Here is a 14139-nt window from a genome sequence, read left to right as displayed (position 1 = left end):
GACACGGTAAAATGGTGTTGTAGGTAAGCAGGTGTTTAAACCCAGCCCGGTCCCAGCAGGGACAAGCAGGACCCCTAGAGAGCTGCTGTCACCCTCCTCTTCCTCACCAGCAGGACTCCTTAGGGACATGGTTTAGCAGTGGACTTGGCAGTGTTCGGTTTATGGTTGGACCTTACGATCGTGGAAGAAATTCTCTCCTGTGAGGGTGGTGAGCCCCTGGCCCGGGTTGCCCAGAGAAGCTGTGGCTGCCCCATCCCTGGAGGGGTTCAAGGCCAGGCTGGACGGGGCTTGGAGCAACCTGGGCTGGTGGGAGGTGTCCCTGCCCAGGGCAGGGGGTGGCACTGGGTGGCCTTTAAGGTCCCTTCCAACCCAAACCATGCTGTGATTCTATCTTAAGGGTCTTTTCCAACCTAAATGATTCTAACTCCAGCAAAGCCACGTGGGCACGCATCAGTGAGCACCCAGGAGGTGTGGGAATCCCTGGGGACAGGAATCCCTTGGCTCCAGCAGCCCAGAGTGAGCCTGGTCGTGGCTGTGTCTGCAGGGCTGGCACGTCTCCGCACTCACCTGCATGCTCCAGCAAGGGGCTGGGGGAGGCAGCACCAGCCGTCCCTGGATGCCATTCCATGCCCCCCTCCAGCCACAACAGCAGCCCGTCGAGCCGTGGCACACGCCGGGCAGCCTGCACGCACCAGGGAAAGAGCACGGAAAATAAAGACAGCCTTGACAGATGTCCTGTGAACTGGGGTTTATACGGAGCCCTGGGGGCTGCCAGATCCGCCTGGCTCCCTGCGGGCGCACCGTCACCTCCAGCCAGCGGGACCCCGTCCAGCCCAGCCCCTGGCACAGCGCTGCCCGCCGGGGAGCCGGCCGGTGCCAAGGGCGGCAGCAGGGATGGGGAAAAGAATGAGACAACAGTCGGAACTACTCACAGAGGCAAAATTTAATGGCAAGTCATCTTCCCTCCTTTATTACACCTTGGTTAGCCAAACAAAACAAAACAAACAAAAAAAAAAATTCTGCAGGTAAAAAAAGTTTTAATGGTCACACAGCACTTTATACATATATCGTAAGCAACCAAGCATCCACATCTGCACGTGAACGACACACCTCTAAGCATGGCCTCAATAGTCAGGTCTTTTTTTTTTTTTTTCTCTTTTTTTTTTTTTTTTCATTAAATACTGTACAGAATCAAGGCTACAAACTGATTTTTGTAATGCTTCTTCCCCCAACCCCAGCACTTAAAACAGTTACAGGCTGCTCTCATTTGTACATCACACAGTCGTGTAGCCAGTTTTAAGGCTAACAATATGCATCATGCTTTGGCTTTTTTTTTTGTGTGGTTTTTTTTTTTTTTAATTATTTTTTAAGGTTTTAGCCTTTTAAATTTTGTTACCCTTAAATATTACATACATACACAAAAAAATTACATAGCTGCAGTGTGCTCACCACCAACCTCATCACCCAGGAGCTTCACATTATCAAAAGCTTTAGAAAATTTGTAAACCTCTGTGCACGCTTGAGTTTGGGACAGCCGGCTACAGAGAGCGAGCGATGCCAGGGGGCAGCAGCCAGGGAGCAGCATCCCCTTTCCAGAAGGCCAATACAGACCAATACACACCTCCCAGGCAGGAAGCCCCAGGAACCTGTGCAAAAGCTCTTGATTAGCGTCAGAAGAAATAAAGAGATTTCTTGAGCGAAGGGGAGGACTTGAAGGGTCTGAGGAGCTCACGCCAGCAGCCTGCCCCCCCCCTCCCCGGGCCCGAGCAGCCCCTGCCAACCGCCTTCCCCGTGAGCCGGGAGCTGCAGAGAGCCAAGGGTGGGCAAAGCAGGGAACCCCAGAGCTCCTCCATCCCTCTGATGGACTTTTAAAACCACGGCTCAGCCCTAAAAGGGTTTTCTCCCTCCCTCCCTGGCCGGTGGGGCTAAGGCCACCCGGCAGAGGGGACAGAGGAAGTCAGCATTTGCAGATCACGAACCGCAATTTTGTCTGGTGAGTAAGCGGTTTAATTATTTGTGGAACAAGCCTCTCCGCCTGCCCTTCCCCTGCCCTGAAGCAGCAGCCTCACCCCTCTGCCCCAGTCGGCCCTTTATGTTTTGGAGACGCTCCTGGCTCAAAGGGATCCATTCACTGAGCACCAGCCACAGCCAGAAAGCGGCCGCGAGTTACTCGTGCAGTTGGCACTGCCCTGCCTGTGGCTCCCAGCATCTCTCTGCACCCTGATGGGGGTGTCCGCTGTGCTGCCAGACCCCCTGCTGCCGGGCAGGGAGGGCTCCCGCTGCCGGAGCCGCAGAGCGGGCGATCCACCCACAGCCCAGGGCTTGGAGAGCCCTGCATGCCCAGGTCTTCCTTCACAGCCAAGCTCTGCTTCCTCCAGAGCACTGGGACATGCCTTCCAAAATCCCAGTAGTGGGTGGTGACATGAGAAGGGCTTTGCACAGCCAGCCCCAGCTCCGGACCATCACGGGGGCAGCTGGAAATAGCAGGCGCCGGGTGGGGGGATTTGGGCCAGCGGGTGCAGATCCCGGTGTTTCAAGGAGCAGAAAGCTCTGTGCAAACGTGCTGAGATGCCCCTGCTGTTCTCCGTTTCAAAACCAGGCAGCCACATCCTAGCCTGAGGTGGAGGGAAGGGAACGCAGCCATGCTGAGCAAGAGCAAAGGAGAGTTTTGTCTCTCCATCCTTACTTCTGGCAGAGCCATCTGCTCAGCCCGACTCCTCCCCGGGAAGCCTGGCACCGCTGGCTCCAAGGACCTACGGACTCTCCCCGACAGACTGTGCTAAGCGGGTGCTTCTCCAATGCCTAACCATTGGGCAAACGCAGTAGTGCTGGAGTGCGATCTCCCAGCTGCAGAAGTGAAATTAAGTGCGCGCACACAGAAGAAGAGGCTTGAGGAAGGTGTCTTGAGCAGGAGACTCCGGCAAGTCACGGCTTCAAAGTGCTCACGGTCACCGGCTCAGCCAGCTCTCTGCTGCCGAAACACGGGCTGACCTCGCCAGCCGTTTCCCAGCGCTGCAGTTGAGATTAGGGATAGTATGTGCTGTGCCCACAACGCTGCCGACCACAGTGGCCCCAGGCCACCACGGGAAACGGCTGGCGAGGGAAGGAACTGATAACAGTCCACACCAGTGTCTGATGCGCTCCAGTTGCTGGCTGAGTAACAGCAAAGGAACGGTGACAAACTGCTGCTACAACAGGACCTCGTAATGACACCACAGCTCCTTTCCCTTAGGTGACCCTGGCTCAAACAGCTCCGAAATACCCATCTATGGCCAAGCGATGGAGAAGCAGCAGCCATGCCAGGTTCACCATCCTGACTAGGTCTACAATATGCCCCAAGATCAGCCACTGCCACCTGCCGAGGCGGAGATCCGGGGTAGGTGTAGTGCTGTGTGACAGCCAGGATGGCTGGCAACCAAAGATGCGGATACCTAAGTAATAAGGGCAGAACCCTGAATCCCATGTATTTCTAGAAGACAGGCATGCATGGTGGGGAAAGGGAGATTCACCTTACTCTGGAGATAAAGTGTGCATGGCTAGAATTGCTTCCAGAAGACTGACCAGAAGTTGCAGAACTGGATGGAAACCGCAGGGCAGCACAAGTGCTAGCGCAGAGCTCTGCTTCTGCCTACCAAGTCCTGATCAGAAGAACCTTGTATCTTTCGGTGAACAACTAAGACTAGAGCAACTCCGTATGGTGTAGACAACTTCAATGCAAACACAATCCAATGTCTAAGTACATATAAGCTGGGGTAGACTTCATAAAACCCATGGTAACACAGAGAAAAATGAAAGACTGGGAGGGCATCGCCCTTCACTTCCAGATACTACAGCAATCACTTCTTCTGGCTTGAACCCCACCAGAACAAACTGCTGGGTGTAGTGCTGGGTGGGAAGAGTCCTTGTGTGGGAAGGTGCCCCAAGATGAAAGTGCAGAGGGAACGTGGCTGCAAGACTGCTTCTGTGCAGGTCTCAAATCTTACCATTGCAGGGTCAAACTCACAAGAGGAGCACATACGTGGGACAGGGGGAAGGAAGAAGGGCTGGGGGCAAAGAGTTATTCATGCTTAGACAACCTTTCCAGAGAGGCGCAATCAGGCCTACCACCTTCTTTGGAACAAACCAAGCTGAGGAAGAAAAGCTGGAAGGAGAAGCCAGTTTACTGGTAACAGCGTTTGCCAATTTCCTTTCTGCTGCTTTCCCTTCTCCCCTGCACCTGCCTGTCCCTAACCTCACCGTTTTATTTGTCCTCTGTCCACTCTGGGATATTGGCCCCTGCTAAGGCAGCCCGGTACTGCTGCAAGACACCGCGGATGCTTTTAATGAACCCCTTGGACAAGGGGAAGAGGGGGAACCCGATATCAGGGTAACCGCTCTTCTCCGGAAGGAAACTCCTGTAGCTCTTTCTCCTTTTCTTTGGTTTCACACTAGGCTGCAAGGCAGAGTCCTGGGCAGCCTTCCCCTCGTCCGTTCGGTCTCTGGCCAGGTCTACCCCCCTGGCTTGGCCTGTGCTCTCCGAGTCTGAGTACTGTTGGAGATCACCGACGTTGGACGTCGAGGTTGTGAATTCCGACTCGTCCAGCTCCTCTTTCCCATCAAGTGCAGAGTCGGAAAGCTCGGCGGCTGCCCCCTGCTCTGAGCTGCTGCCGTATTCCCCCAGCGATCCCACATTGTCTCCTGGGCTCTCAGCCAGGGTGCCGCAGGCGGAGAGAAGAGAGGCAGAATCTGCCCCGTTGGCCTGTTCGTGGCTCCGCTCCACCAGCTCGTTTGTCTCCAGCCAGGACTCGATGCGGGACACCAGACGCCAGCCGTTGCAGCGAAAATGCTCACGGATTTCATGCTCAAAGACTTCCACTGGCCTACGCAGCAGCTGCATCATGGACTGCACCACCCGGATCAGGGTCATCTCATTGTAGCAGCGACTATTCTCATAGCCCTCCTGGAGGCCCCGGTCACTGTCAAAGCCTGCCTCGTTGTAGTAGGGCTCATTCACTAGGATGAGACCTGCCAAGAGAAGAGGAGACCAAGGGGTTAAGGGAGGAAATTTACTGTGAATCCTCATCCAAAGCAGACACTGCTGGGCTCTGATTTCTGCCCAGGTGGTTGAGGTTCGAGGGTCACAGCATGGCTTCGCAGAGGCACCATGTCAGCTTCACCCCCAGCCCTCAAAGAACCACAGGGTTCACATTCCCTGGAACACATTCCAGGGAAGCCATGCCTTGAGTTCAGGCAGGTAGCAGAGGCCAGTTAGACAACCAGGAATCTGCAAGATGCACTGGACTGGTATCACAAGGGCAGTGGGGATCTCAGATGTCTGCTACCAAGAGCAGCACTCAAGATCCTTGGCTGGCAAGAGTAGCCTTCCACCAGTGGGATGCAGAGGGCACACAACAGCAGAGTAGGTCAAAAGGGCAGAAGGGGAAAGGTTTCACAGCTCCTATCCCTTCCTCCTCCCACTAGTAAAAAACCCACAAACACACCCAAAGCTTTTTTTCTTAAATAGGTTTTGTTGTTTTTTTTCCCCTCCTCTTAATCAGAACAAAGGCCGATCTCCAGTAACAGGCTTTGAGCTGGCTGGGTCCTACCCTATCCAGCACAGTCCCATCAGACAGCGCAGTTCTGAGACAGTGCATACTGCGACAAGTCACCCGTACCAAGCTTTCTCCTGCTTGCTTCTGCTCTAATGTAATTACACGTATGGAGCAATGGCACCAGTACTGCCAGGCTGCTGGCAGCCTGCCACCAACTGCATTAGAGCTGGTGGAGGCAAGATCATGTCTCCCAAAGCCCAGGCAGCAGGAGGGGGAGAGGAGATTTTTCCACTAGCACTGAGTAGCTCCACTTAAACATTTAGTATTTCATTTTCTAAATTTGGATCCTCAGCTTTGTAAATGAGAAAAGGCTTTTCTCGCGGTGTCGTTCCCCCACAGGAAGATGCAGGTGGACTGTGAGACTTCAGAGGAGCACGAGTCGCTTGTGGACTCAAGACGGGAGCCTTTGCTCTGTGTCAAAGGTTCCTCAAGTCACATGCCTGGGCTCCCCGCACAGAAAGTTGGCCTTGAGGAAGAAATTTGATTTAGTCTGCTCTCATATTAGATATGGCAGGGCAAAGCCCTATGGCAGGAAGCCCTAGGGCTGGTCTAGACACACCCCTGATTATTCTCTGCTTTGGAAGGAGCATAAACACCACCATCGTGTGCAAAAACATGCCCAGTGTAGGATGGGCGGGTGACTCAGTGGGGATAAAAAACAGTCCTGCGAATGCAGCCCAGTTTAGCAACTTCAACTAACTTCAGTTACTGGCTGAGGACACAGTGGTTCAGCCTTTATCATCTCAGAATAATAAGGAAAACTGCTCTGTGCTTAGCTGCCGCAGTGAGAAGAAGAGAAAGCATTGTGTCAGAGACCTGGGATGCAGCCAAAAATCAGGGCATGAGAAAAGCTTGCACCTGCTTCGACATATGAACTGGAGAGATAAGGACATTGCTTTGTCCAGCAAGGTGAGAGCAAAAGGCACCACTAACCCAACTGGGGAGGCAGATTCCAATTGTGTGTCCCCCCCAACAAGCCTGCCTCCCCTCCTCCCCCTGCCTTTTCCTGTCCCACAGGCTCTGTGGGAGCATTTACCTTGGATGGAGATGAGTACTTGAAGGAGACTGGATTTACTGGTCCACCTTTCTGTCCCCTGAAATGCACATACAAACGTGTTAAAGGGCTGAAGCACCATCAGTTTGCTCTGTGATAACTGTTAGATGAAGCGAGGCCCCAGCTTCTCTGTATTCTTATCGCTAAGGTCCTGTGGCTCGCAGCAGGAACAAGGGACTGACTCAATAAACACGTGACGAGCTAGTGTCCTGTTGTACCAATCCATCTCTCCATTACTTTTTGCCAGCACTGCACCCCATCAGGGCAGTTCTGCCTGGAACGCTGTAACCCTACACACCAGACACCCCCCCTCAGCCATCCTGTCCATCTACCTGCCCAAAACACAGCATTTCCCTGGCTCTGTTTATTCCAAGTCTCCAGCTGGACTCTGTGCCACACTACACGATTTGTCTGCAGTGTGGGAGACAGGGACCCAAACCACAGGAGAACACCCCATGCTGGTGTTGGCCTGTTGGCATCTCTGCTCTATCCAACTGTGACACAGCCCAGCTGGTCTGACCACGGGCTTCTCATCAACGAAGGACAGACAAGAGCCAAATACAGTCCCAGGAGAAGCCAAACTACACCAGTTACCCGCTCCAAACATCTAAAACAGAGCCCAAAGCCAGAGCTATCTGCAGCTCAAGTGCCACCTGAGACCAGAAGCCACCCAGGACTCTTGGCCTGGTAAGAAGTGGCTTGTTCCAAAAGCAGCCTAGCACAACCACCGCTCCCCACACATGGGCAGATGAAAGCATTACCTTGCCTATCCACGTCCCCAAAAGGCTGACACACACTTTGCCATTGTCGTAGAGGTTGGGATTCAGTCTCCCACTGCACTGGGAGAGGTAGCGGAAGAGAGGCGGCACAGCAGGGTAGATGTTGGGGAGCTGGATATCGAAGAGAAAGAGGCCATCTTCATAGGGCGTGCGCGTGGGCCCTTTGATAAGTGCTGAGAAGAGATCCTGTGGAGAAAGGCAATATAAGCCAGGCGCTACAGAATGTCCTCTTACCCTGGCAGCGTTGTATTTACACAGAGAGAGAGGGGATGCAACTGACCCCTGCAAGAGTCACCTTCCCCCTAGAAGCTGAGCTTCTACCATGGCCTGATGGCAGACCAGGCCTTCGGATCTGAATCAGGGCTTCAGAGGACACCCAGAAACCCCCAACGTGCTCAGTGGTTCCATCAGCCCCTCGCTGCCTGCCTGCCTTTCCTCATCAGTGGGACAGGCAGCCCAGCGGGCAAAGCACCCGAGATAGGCTCCCTGCGATGAGGAGCTCCCTACTGTTTGTCACCCTGACTTGGGAAATATGAAAGCAGCTGGTTACGGTAATTACAGCCATATTTCACATGCTGCACACATTCCTGCAGCTCTAATTCAAAGGATTAAGGCTAAGCAGGGAATTCCAAAGAAAGCAATCCGGATGCTGAGCCCAGCACTAACACACAGGCATTTGAGAGCAGACACTTGCCATTCGATCCTCGAAGGTTTTAACCATGATGCCATCAGGCAGGGAGGTGGCCAGGAGAGCCATCTCTTTCCGCACGGTGCTAAAGAACTTCTTTGCTTCTGGGGGCTGGAACTCCATTTTCTTGAAGGCATGAGTATCTGCGGGGCAAAGAGGAGAATGGGATTAAAGTCTGGCTTTGGAAACTGCCACAGGTTCCTCGTGAAGGCAAATCTATCCAATGTGTTAAACCTACCATTTGGAAGAAAAGAGTTTACTTGCTTTGGGCTGAGCCTGGAGCCAGCCCAGACATTATTTGATTCACTCCCCTGCCCCCCCTCACCGTACAGCGGCCACAACCTGCGTCTCCGGTTCTCATGGTCTCACACAACATTGTCCCTGTGCCCCACAAGGAGCCCCGTCCCACAGCTGGGACAACGATGCATCGCACAAAGTGATGACCCTTTCTCTGCAAAACCTAAGCATAGCTCCTCATCTTTATTTATACCCACCTGGATGTTCAGAACAGTTTGGCCACCTTTCCTTCTCAGTCTGGCCCGGCTGCCTGGCTCGCCGAGCACCTTGGGCTCCACTGTCACCACTATTTCACACAACCAGATGCTCTTTTTTATTTTTGGCTGATTAACATTGGCATAAGTGAACAAGGACACTCACCCACCAAGGACACTCAGCACAAGAACACCAGCTGTTCCTGCTCTGCTTCTCAACCAATCCATTCCTGCAAAAAAGCCTGAACAAACCCTGCAGCTTTCAAGAAAGTATTTATCTGTAATGGAAAGCGACTGATCTCCACAGCCCTCCAAAGTTAGTTACCACCATGGACAAAGGGAAAGCCCACTTCTGTGGCTTGAGAAATTACGGTAGTGCCTAGAGATGCCATCTAAAAGCCAGGTTTAGGTCCTAGAACAGATTGTGCTACAGAAGTCGTTTTCATTTCTCCTCCCCAATTAAATGAGCTGTGAAAAGGACTAGGAATAAGAGAGAATACACAATCCAAAAGGCCCGGAAGCAAAGGCTTTGGTGAAAGAAACACTGCAGGACTAGCAGTGAAAGACAGAGTATCCCACACTGGCCTGACCTGACACACTCACCTGGAGCATACTCCAACACAGAGAAGACTTCTCCCTTGGCACTGGTGAAGGTGACTCCAGGCTTGCCTCCACTCTGCTGGCAGAGCACTGGTGTCTCACTGGGCCACTCCGACCTCACTGGTGTCTGTGCCTCTGCTTTTTCTTCTTTCTTCTCTGTCTCCACCATGGCTTCCATCTTTTCCTCCTCTGCAATAGCCACATTATCCAAGGTCTTCTTTAGATTTTCCTGCAGCTTTTTAATATCGTCCAAGAACTTCTTCTCCCGAGTGGGTTTTTCCAGCTCCACAGTTGGGGAGGTAGGAGAGCCAGTCAGCAGCTGCTCCACAGTCATATTTTTCAGGCTTTCCAAGATCTTGATGGCCTCCTTTAGTTCCCGGAAGCTCTTTGGGGCTCCGTCCTTGCCAGCTTTCTCTGCAGCAAGATCTGCAACTGCCATAGCCACAGCTCCCTGGACTTGTTCCTCTACTTTTTTCACCTCCTCTGCCGGCGGCTCCTCAGGCTCTAACTCCTCAATTTTTGGGTGGTCATCTTCCATGAGGCCATTGTCTGTCTCCCAGCTGTCGCTTTCATCCTCCCACTCAGAGGATGCCCCGCTGGTGCTGCCGTCGACAGAATCGTAGTCTGACTCCTCAATTTCTGATTCAATATTGTATAAGTGCTAAAGGAGAGCAGAGTTACAAGAGACTTAGGCTGAAGCACAGAGTTTTATTAGTTTTTTAAATGCAAGTCAGTTCTCCCCATGAAAAGGGAGCTTCCATCTAGGATCGGTGGGGCTGTTTCAACCCTTACCATCTACACAGGGTGGACTGTGTTTGATCCAAATACTACTCTCAATGACTGGCACAGATTATGAATGAGCATAGCCCCATCCTCCAGTTTTCAAAGCAGGGCATTGGGGGAAAATTAGGGCAAGTTCTAGGAGGGCTGCAGCCATCCCAGTGGCTGGAATTCAGCCAAGGAGAGCACACAGGCACCAAACAGCTACCTGGACGCCCCAGGGTTTCTGAACGCAGAGCTACTTCAGAGGTATTGGGTATCGTCTGCAGAGTTAGTATTTCTGGTCCTGCTTCTGCACCAGCAACTGTGTTGGCACAGAGCCCTGGTTTGGCTGCCTCCGCACTCCATCCTTCCACAGAGACAATGCTGGAACCAGGAAAACACTCCCATACCAGCTTTCTTCTGCTGTGGTCCGCACTACTTGCCATCATAGCTCTCCAATGCTGCTTTAGCTGTTTTATGTCACTACTGCCTAAAATTCAGCTGTGACAATGAAGCCTAACCCAAGCTGCTGAATAAGTTCTTATTTAAAACATTCTCTTCCCCTTCCCTACTGGAGGCTGAACCCATCCACGCTCCATCTAGCCTGACCTCTTATAATTCTGCTTTTGCACATGCTGTATCTCTCATAAGGTCCCACTGCAGAGGCTTATAGATATATTCCAGCTACAGGCTCCAACACAGAAGCAGGGGAGCAAGAACAACTTTATAGGGCTGTGTTAGGAGTTACAAGATGGGGCATTTTATCCACAGGCTTCTGACACTTGAATGACAGCCCAAGAATCCTCTTAATCTTGAAAGATATGACCCCAGAGGCTAAAGCGCATGGACACTCAGTCATCTTGTCAAAGCCTTGAACTGAACCAGCGATGTTCAGCTAGTCCTGTGCCACCCAGAGACAAGCAGCCAGCAGAGGTTAGTTGGGTTCAACACAAGCGACTGGAGGCAGGAAAAGCCATCAAAACTCACTGCCCTCCAAGCTAATCCAAATCTGAGTTGGAAAGTTAATTAGCCAGTTATGCCATCTTTATTTTTAGAGCTGAGAAAAAGCGCCCAGACAACTCGTCTCTGGGCACATGGACAGGCATTGATACATCACGGTTTTACCAACTGATAATTCACGCTCCTGACATTTCCCCAACTCCCATAATTACGCAGACGAGCAGAATCGAAGGGACTGGCGTGACACAGCAGGAGCTGCTGCAGAGCCCCAGCACCGCAGTGAGAGAACAGCCCTTTGTGGAGCACACATCAGACCTCCGATTGTGCCTGTGATCCAAGCACATGTGACAACAGGGGGAAGGGCGACAGCAGCCTGCTTTGTAAGGCTCTAGTCCACTGTCATAGTGCAGGCATTGACTATTCTACTGTAATTAATGCAGAGCTGCTTGGTTTAAAAAGAAATCTTGATCGAGTGCTTTCTACTTGCAAATGCATCTGCGCAGTGGAGGCAGTGGTGTTCTCTGCCACAGTGATGGAGATGGGACCCTACAGAACAGGTCTTCTCTTATCTTTAGGCTGTCTGCCTTCATTTGAGGCAACAAGGAGAAGAGACATGGGATGAAACTGTACATGGAGTAGCGAATAAGATTACAAGACAGTGCAACAAAAGCCTTAGAACAATGCAGAAGACAAACCAATGGGGTTAAGTGGATTAGTGTAACTACATCTATATTTTTAAGTTCATACTCAACTCCTTTCCCTCCCTGCCCTGGGAAAAGAATTGGGTGTGATGCCTAGGTTAGCTAAGGTCACAACCTGTGGCTCTAGCCCAGCTTCTGGAGGAGCTTCTTCAGCCAAGAAAAACACTACAGTGCCATTTCACAAGCAAGACAGAACAAACAATCTTCTTTCAGCTGTGCCTTAGTTGGGCAACACAGTGAACCTGGTCTCAAGTCAGAACTGATGATCCCTGCGGCCTGCAACCCCCTCTGCAAAGCAGCGGGTGCTGGAGGCCAGGAGCGGGGCCACGCTCAGAGCCACGAACATGCAGTGCAGCATGCGAAGGGAGCAACAGTCTGCCCATACCTTCCTATTCTCTACATTCAAGAGCAGTGATGATCAGTTAGTTGCCCGGTCCTCCTGACAAAGAAAGGATTTCCTTGTGCTAACAGAATTGGGAAGCCACCCTACCGTACGGGAAGGCAGCAATAAATACAGCAAGATTCCCTTACCCAATGAATCTCTCTGCACCCAGGATTTAAAACCAAAACTGTCACTCAGTTAAGAATTACAGGGATACCACGAGCTGGAACAGGACCTCACCTGTGGCAGAATGATAGTCTTCGAGTTATCAGCCCACACCACTTCCACTTTACTGCTGACATCCACACGAGCCACCTGTCCGACTGAAGGCTGGGGAAACAAGAGCAGTTTGTCAGTCCCTTTTCTTTCCCAGGCATTTCAGTGCAGAGCCAGGAAGGTTTCGAGAAGCAAGACATTCCCCAGGCTGGAGACCCACCTAAAGCAATGCTTGCAGCCTGTTGCAGAAGTGACAGGAGTCCGGAGGTCCCATGCCAAGGGGGAGAAGAATCCTACAAAGAGGGTTTCCATGAGAAACCCCACAACACTGCCACGGAGATGGGGGAAATTCCCCCTGGCAAGGAGAGGAGCAGGAGGGCTGGTCTGGCAGCAGATCCTGACTTCTGATCAGGACCAGGGCCATTGCAGGGCTGTGGCCTTCCCAAAGGCAGCACAGCTGGGGTTGTGCCAACAAGGGAACAGGACCTTTCTCTGAATCGGGCTGCCCTCTACTGGGGTGCCAGCGGCTGTCCCTGCACTCCGACACCCAGCATCAGGGGCTCCCAGAAGCTTCTCCCAGCAGAGAGGGGGGAGGCGAGAACAGACAAGTCACCGTTGGCACAGGGTGTGCACAATAAGTAGCATCTTGCACTGGAAGGTTATTTAGGTCAGCTGAGCAAGCTCAGATGTGTTTCATGCTGCTGAAACTAGAACCACAATAGGAGCCACACAACACCTTTTAACCCTTTTAGGGCAGCAGTCTCAAAAGCTGGAGGTCTTCCCTGCACAGTAAGGAAGCCTGTTTCCTAGCAAAGAGTGCATCCTCTACAATAGAAATTGTTCCTCCCTCCTCCCCAGGAGATCAATCAGCTCAACAAAATTAACATGCACATAATAACTCAGATAAAAACCAGAAGCCCAAGTCTTCTGTTGCCAAGTGAAACTGGTTTCATGACAAATCCACCTTCACTCTTGGCTCAGGAGCCCACAGAATATCCCCATATTAGAAGTTACTCTGAAATCCTAAGCAAGAGTTTTATTAAAAGCCCTCAGGCATACGTTTGATTCTTGTCTCAACTTTGTTCTTGCTCTGCTATGGACTCCATCACCAAGGTCAAAGGGTTTCAAAGTTACATCTCCACCAGACTTAGAAATGCGGTATCTTACTCAGGACAGCAGGGGACACTGATACAAAGCTAGCAAGCTCGGGAGTTTAGGATGCCCATGTGGGGCTTAGGGCCTCCTATTGACTCTTTCAAGGGTCTCCATTAATACCTGGTGACAATACGGTCACATAAACTGTGCCCAGAACCTACCTCATCTTCCTTAGCTGTGGCTCCGTCCGAGTTGCCAATGCGAATCACAATGTCAGTAGTGCGGAAGCGAAAGTCTGGATGATCAGCAATATCATACACACTCACATCCTCCTCCTCCCCGATCAGCTGCATTGGAGACAGAATGTGAACATGTCAGCCCCAGGATGCTGCGCTGACCTTCAGAGCACCCCTTCAACAAGCAAAAGTACTTTGTGTTATATTTTTGTCAATTTTCAGTTGCTCCAACAGCCTGCAAGGAGCTGCTAATGTCCCTTCTTGTCACCTCATCCTGTAGCACATCCATCAAGGCACAACAATGAAAGAAAGCAGATATTCTGTGTCATCTGCTCCCCCTCACCTTTACTTCAGGTTCCACGTCACTATGATCGTGAGACATGCAAGAACAACATTTTATTCCCTTCTGAACACCCAGATTTCTCAAAGCAGTTCATTGGGGCGCAAAGGGTTAGAGTTTACTTTTGAAATGATCTAAGGCAACAGGAAGCGTCTGACAAAAAACTTGCCAATTAATGGGAAACATCTTTCCTTTGATTTCTCCTGGAGGAAGAGAACCAGGAGCCCACAAATAACGAGAAATG

At 51.7% G+C, this 14139-nt stretch overlaps 1 protein-coding gene across 2 annotated transcripts in view; it reads right to left on the bottom strand.

Annotated features, from left to right (window-relative positions):
* Window positions 1–925: 925 nt before the first annotated feature.
* UBE2O (ubiquitin conjugating enzyme E2 O) overlaps window positions 926–14139 on the bottom strand; it is a 67019-nt gene continuing 53805 nt past the window's right edge. For both annotated transcript variants that reach the window (XM_074607217.1, XM_074607218.1), the window contains exons 12-18: window positions 13541–13666; window positions 12249–12338; window positions 9207–9864; window positions 8119–8255; window positions 7407–7610; window positions 6628–6685; window positions 926–5004 (exon numbers count right to left, since the gene is read on the bottom strand). In XM_074607217.1, coding sequence (XP_074463318.1) covers window positions 4241–5004; window positions 6628–6685; window positions 7407–7610; window positions 8119–8255; window positions 9207–9864; window positions 12249–12338; window positions 13541–13666 — 2037 coding nt within the window. In that variant the 3' untranslated portion in view covers window positions 926–4240. The remainder of the gene's footprint in view (window positions 5005–6627; window positions 6686–7406; window positions 7611–8118; window positions 8256–9206; window positions 9865–12248; window positions 12339–13540; window positions 13667–14139) is intronic.

The sequence above is a fragment of the Larus michahellis genome, chromosome 14, assembly GCF_964199755.1.
Source record: "Larus michahellis chromosome 14, bLarMic1.1, whole genome shotgun sequence".
Classification (NCBI taxonomy): domain Eukaryota; kingdom Metazoa; phylum Chordata; class Aves; order Charadriiformes; family Laridae; genus Larus; species Larus michahellis.
Note: the sequence above shows the minus strand (reverse complement) of the source record. Positions and strands in the feature narration are given on the sequence as shown.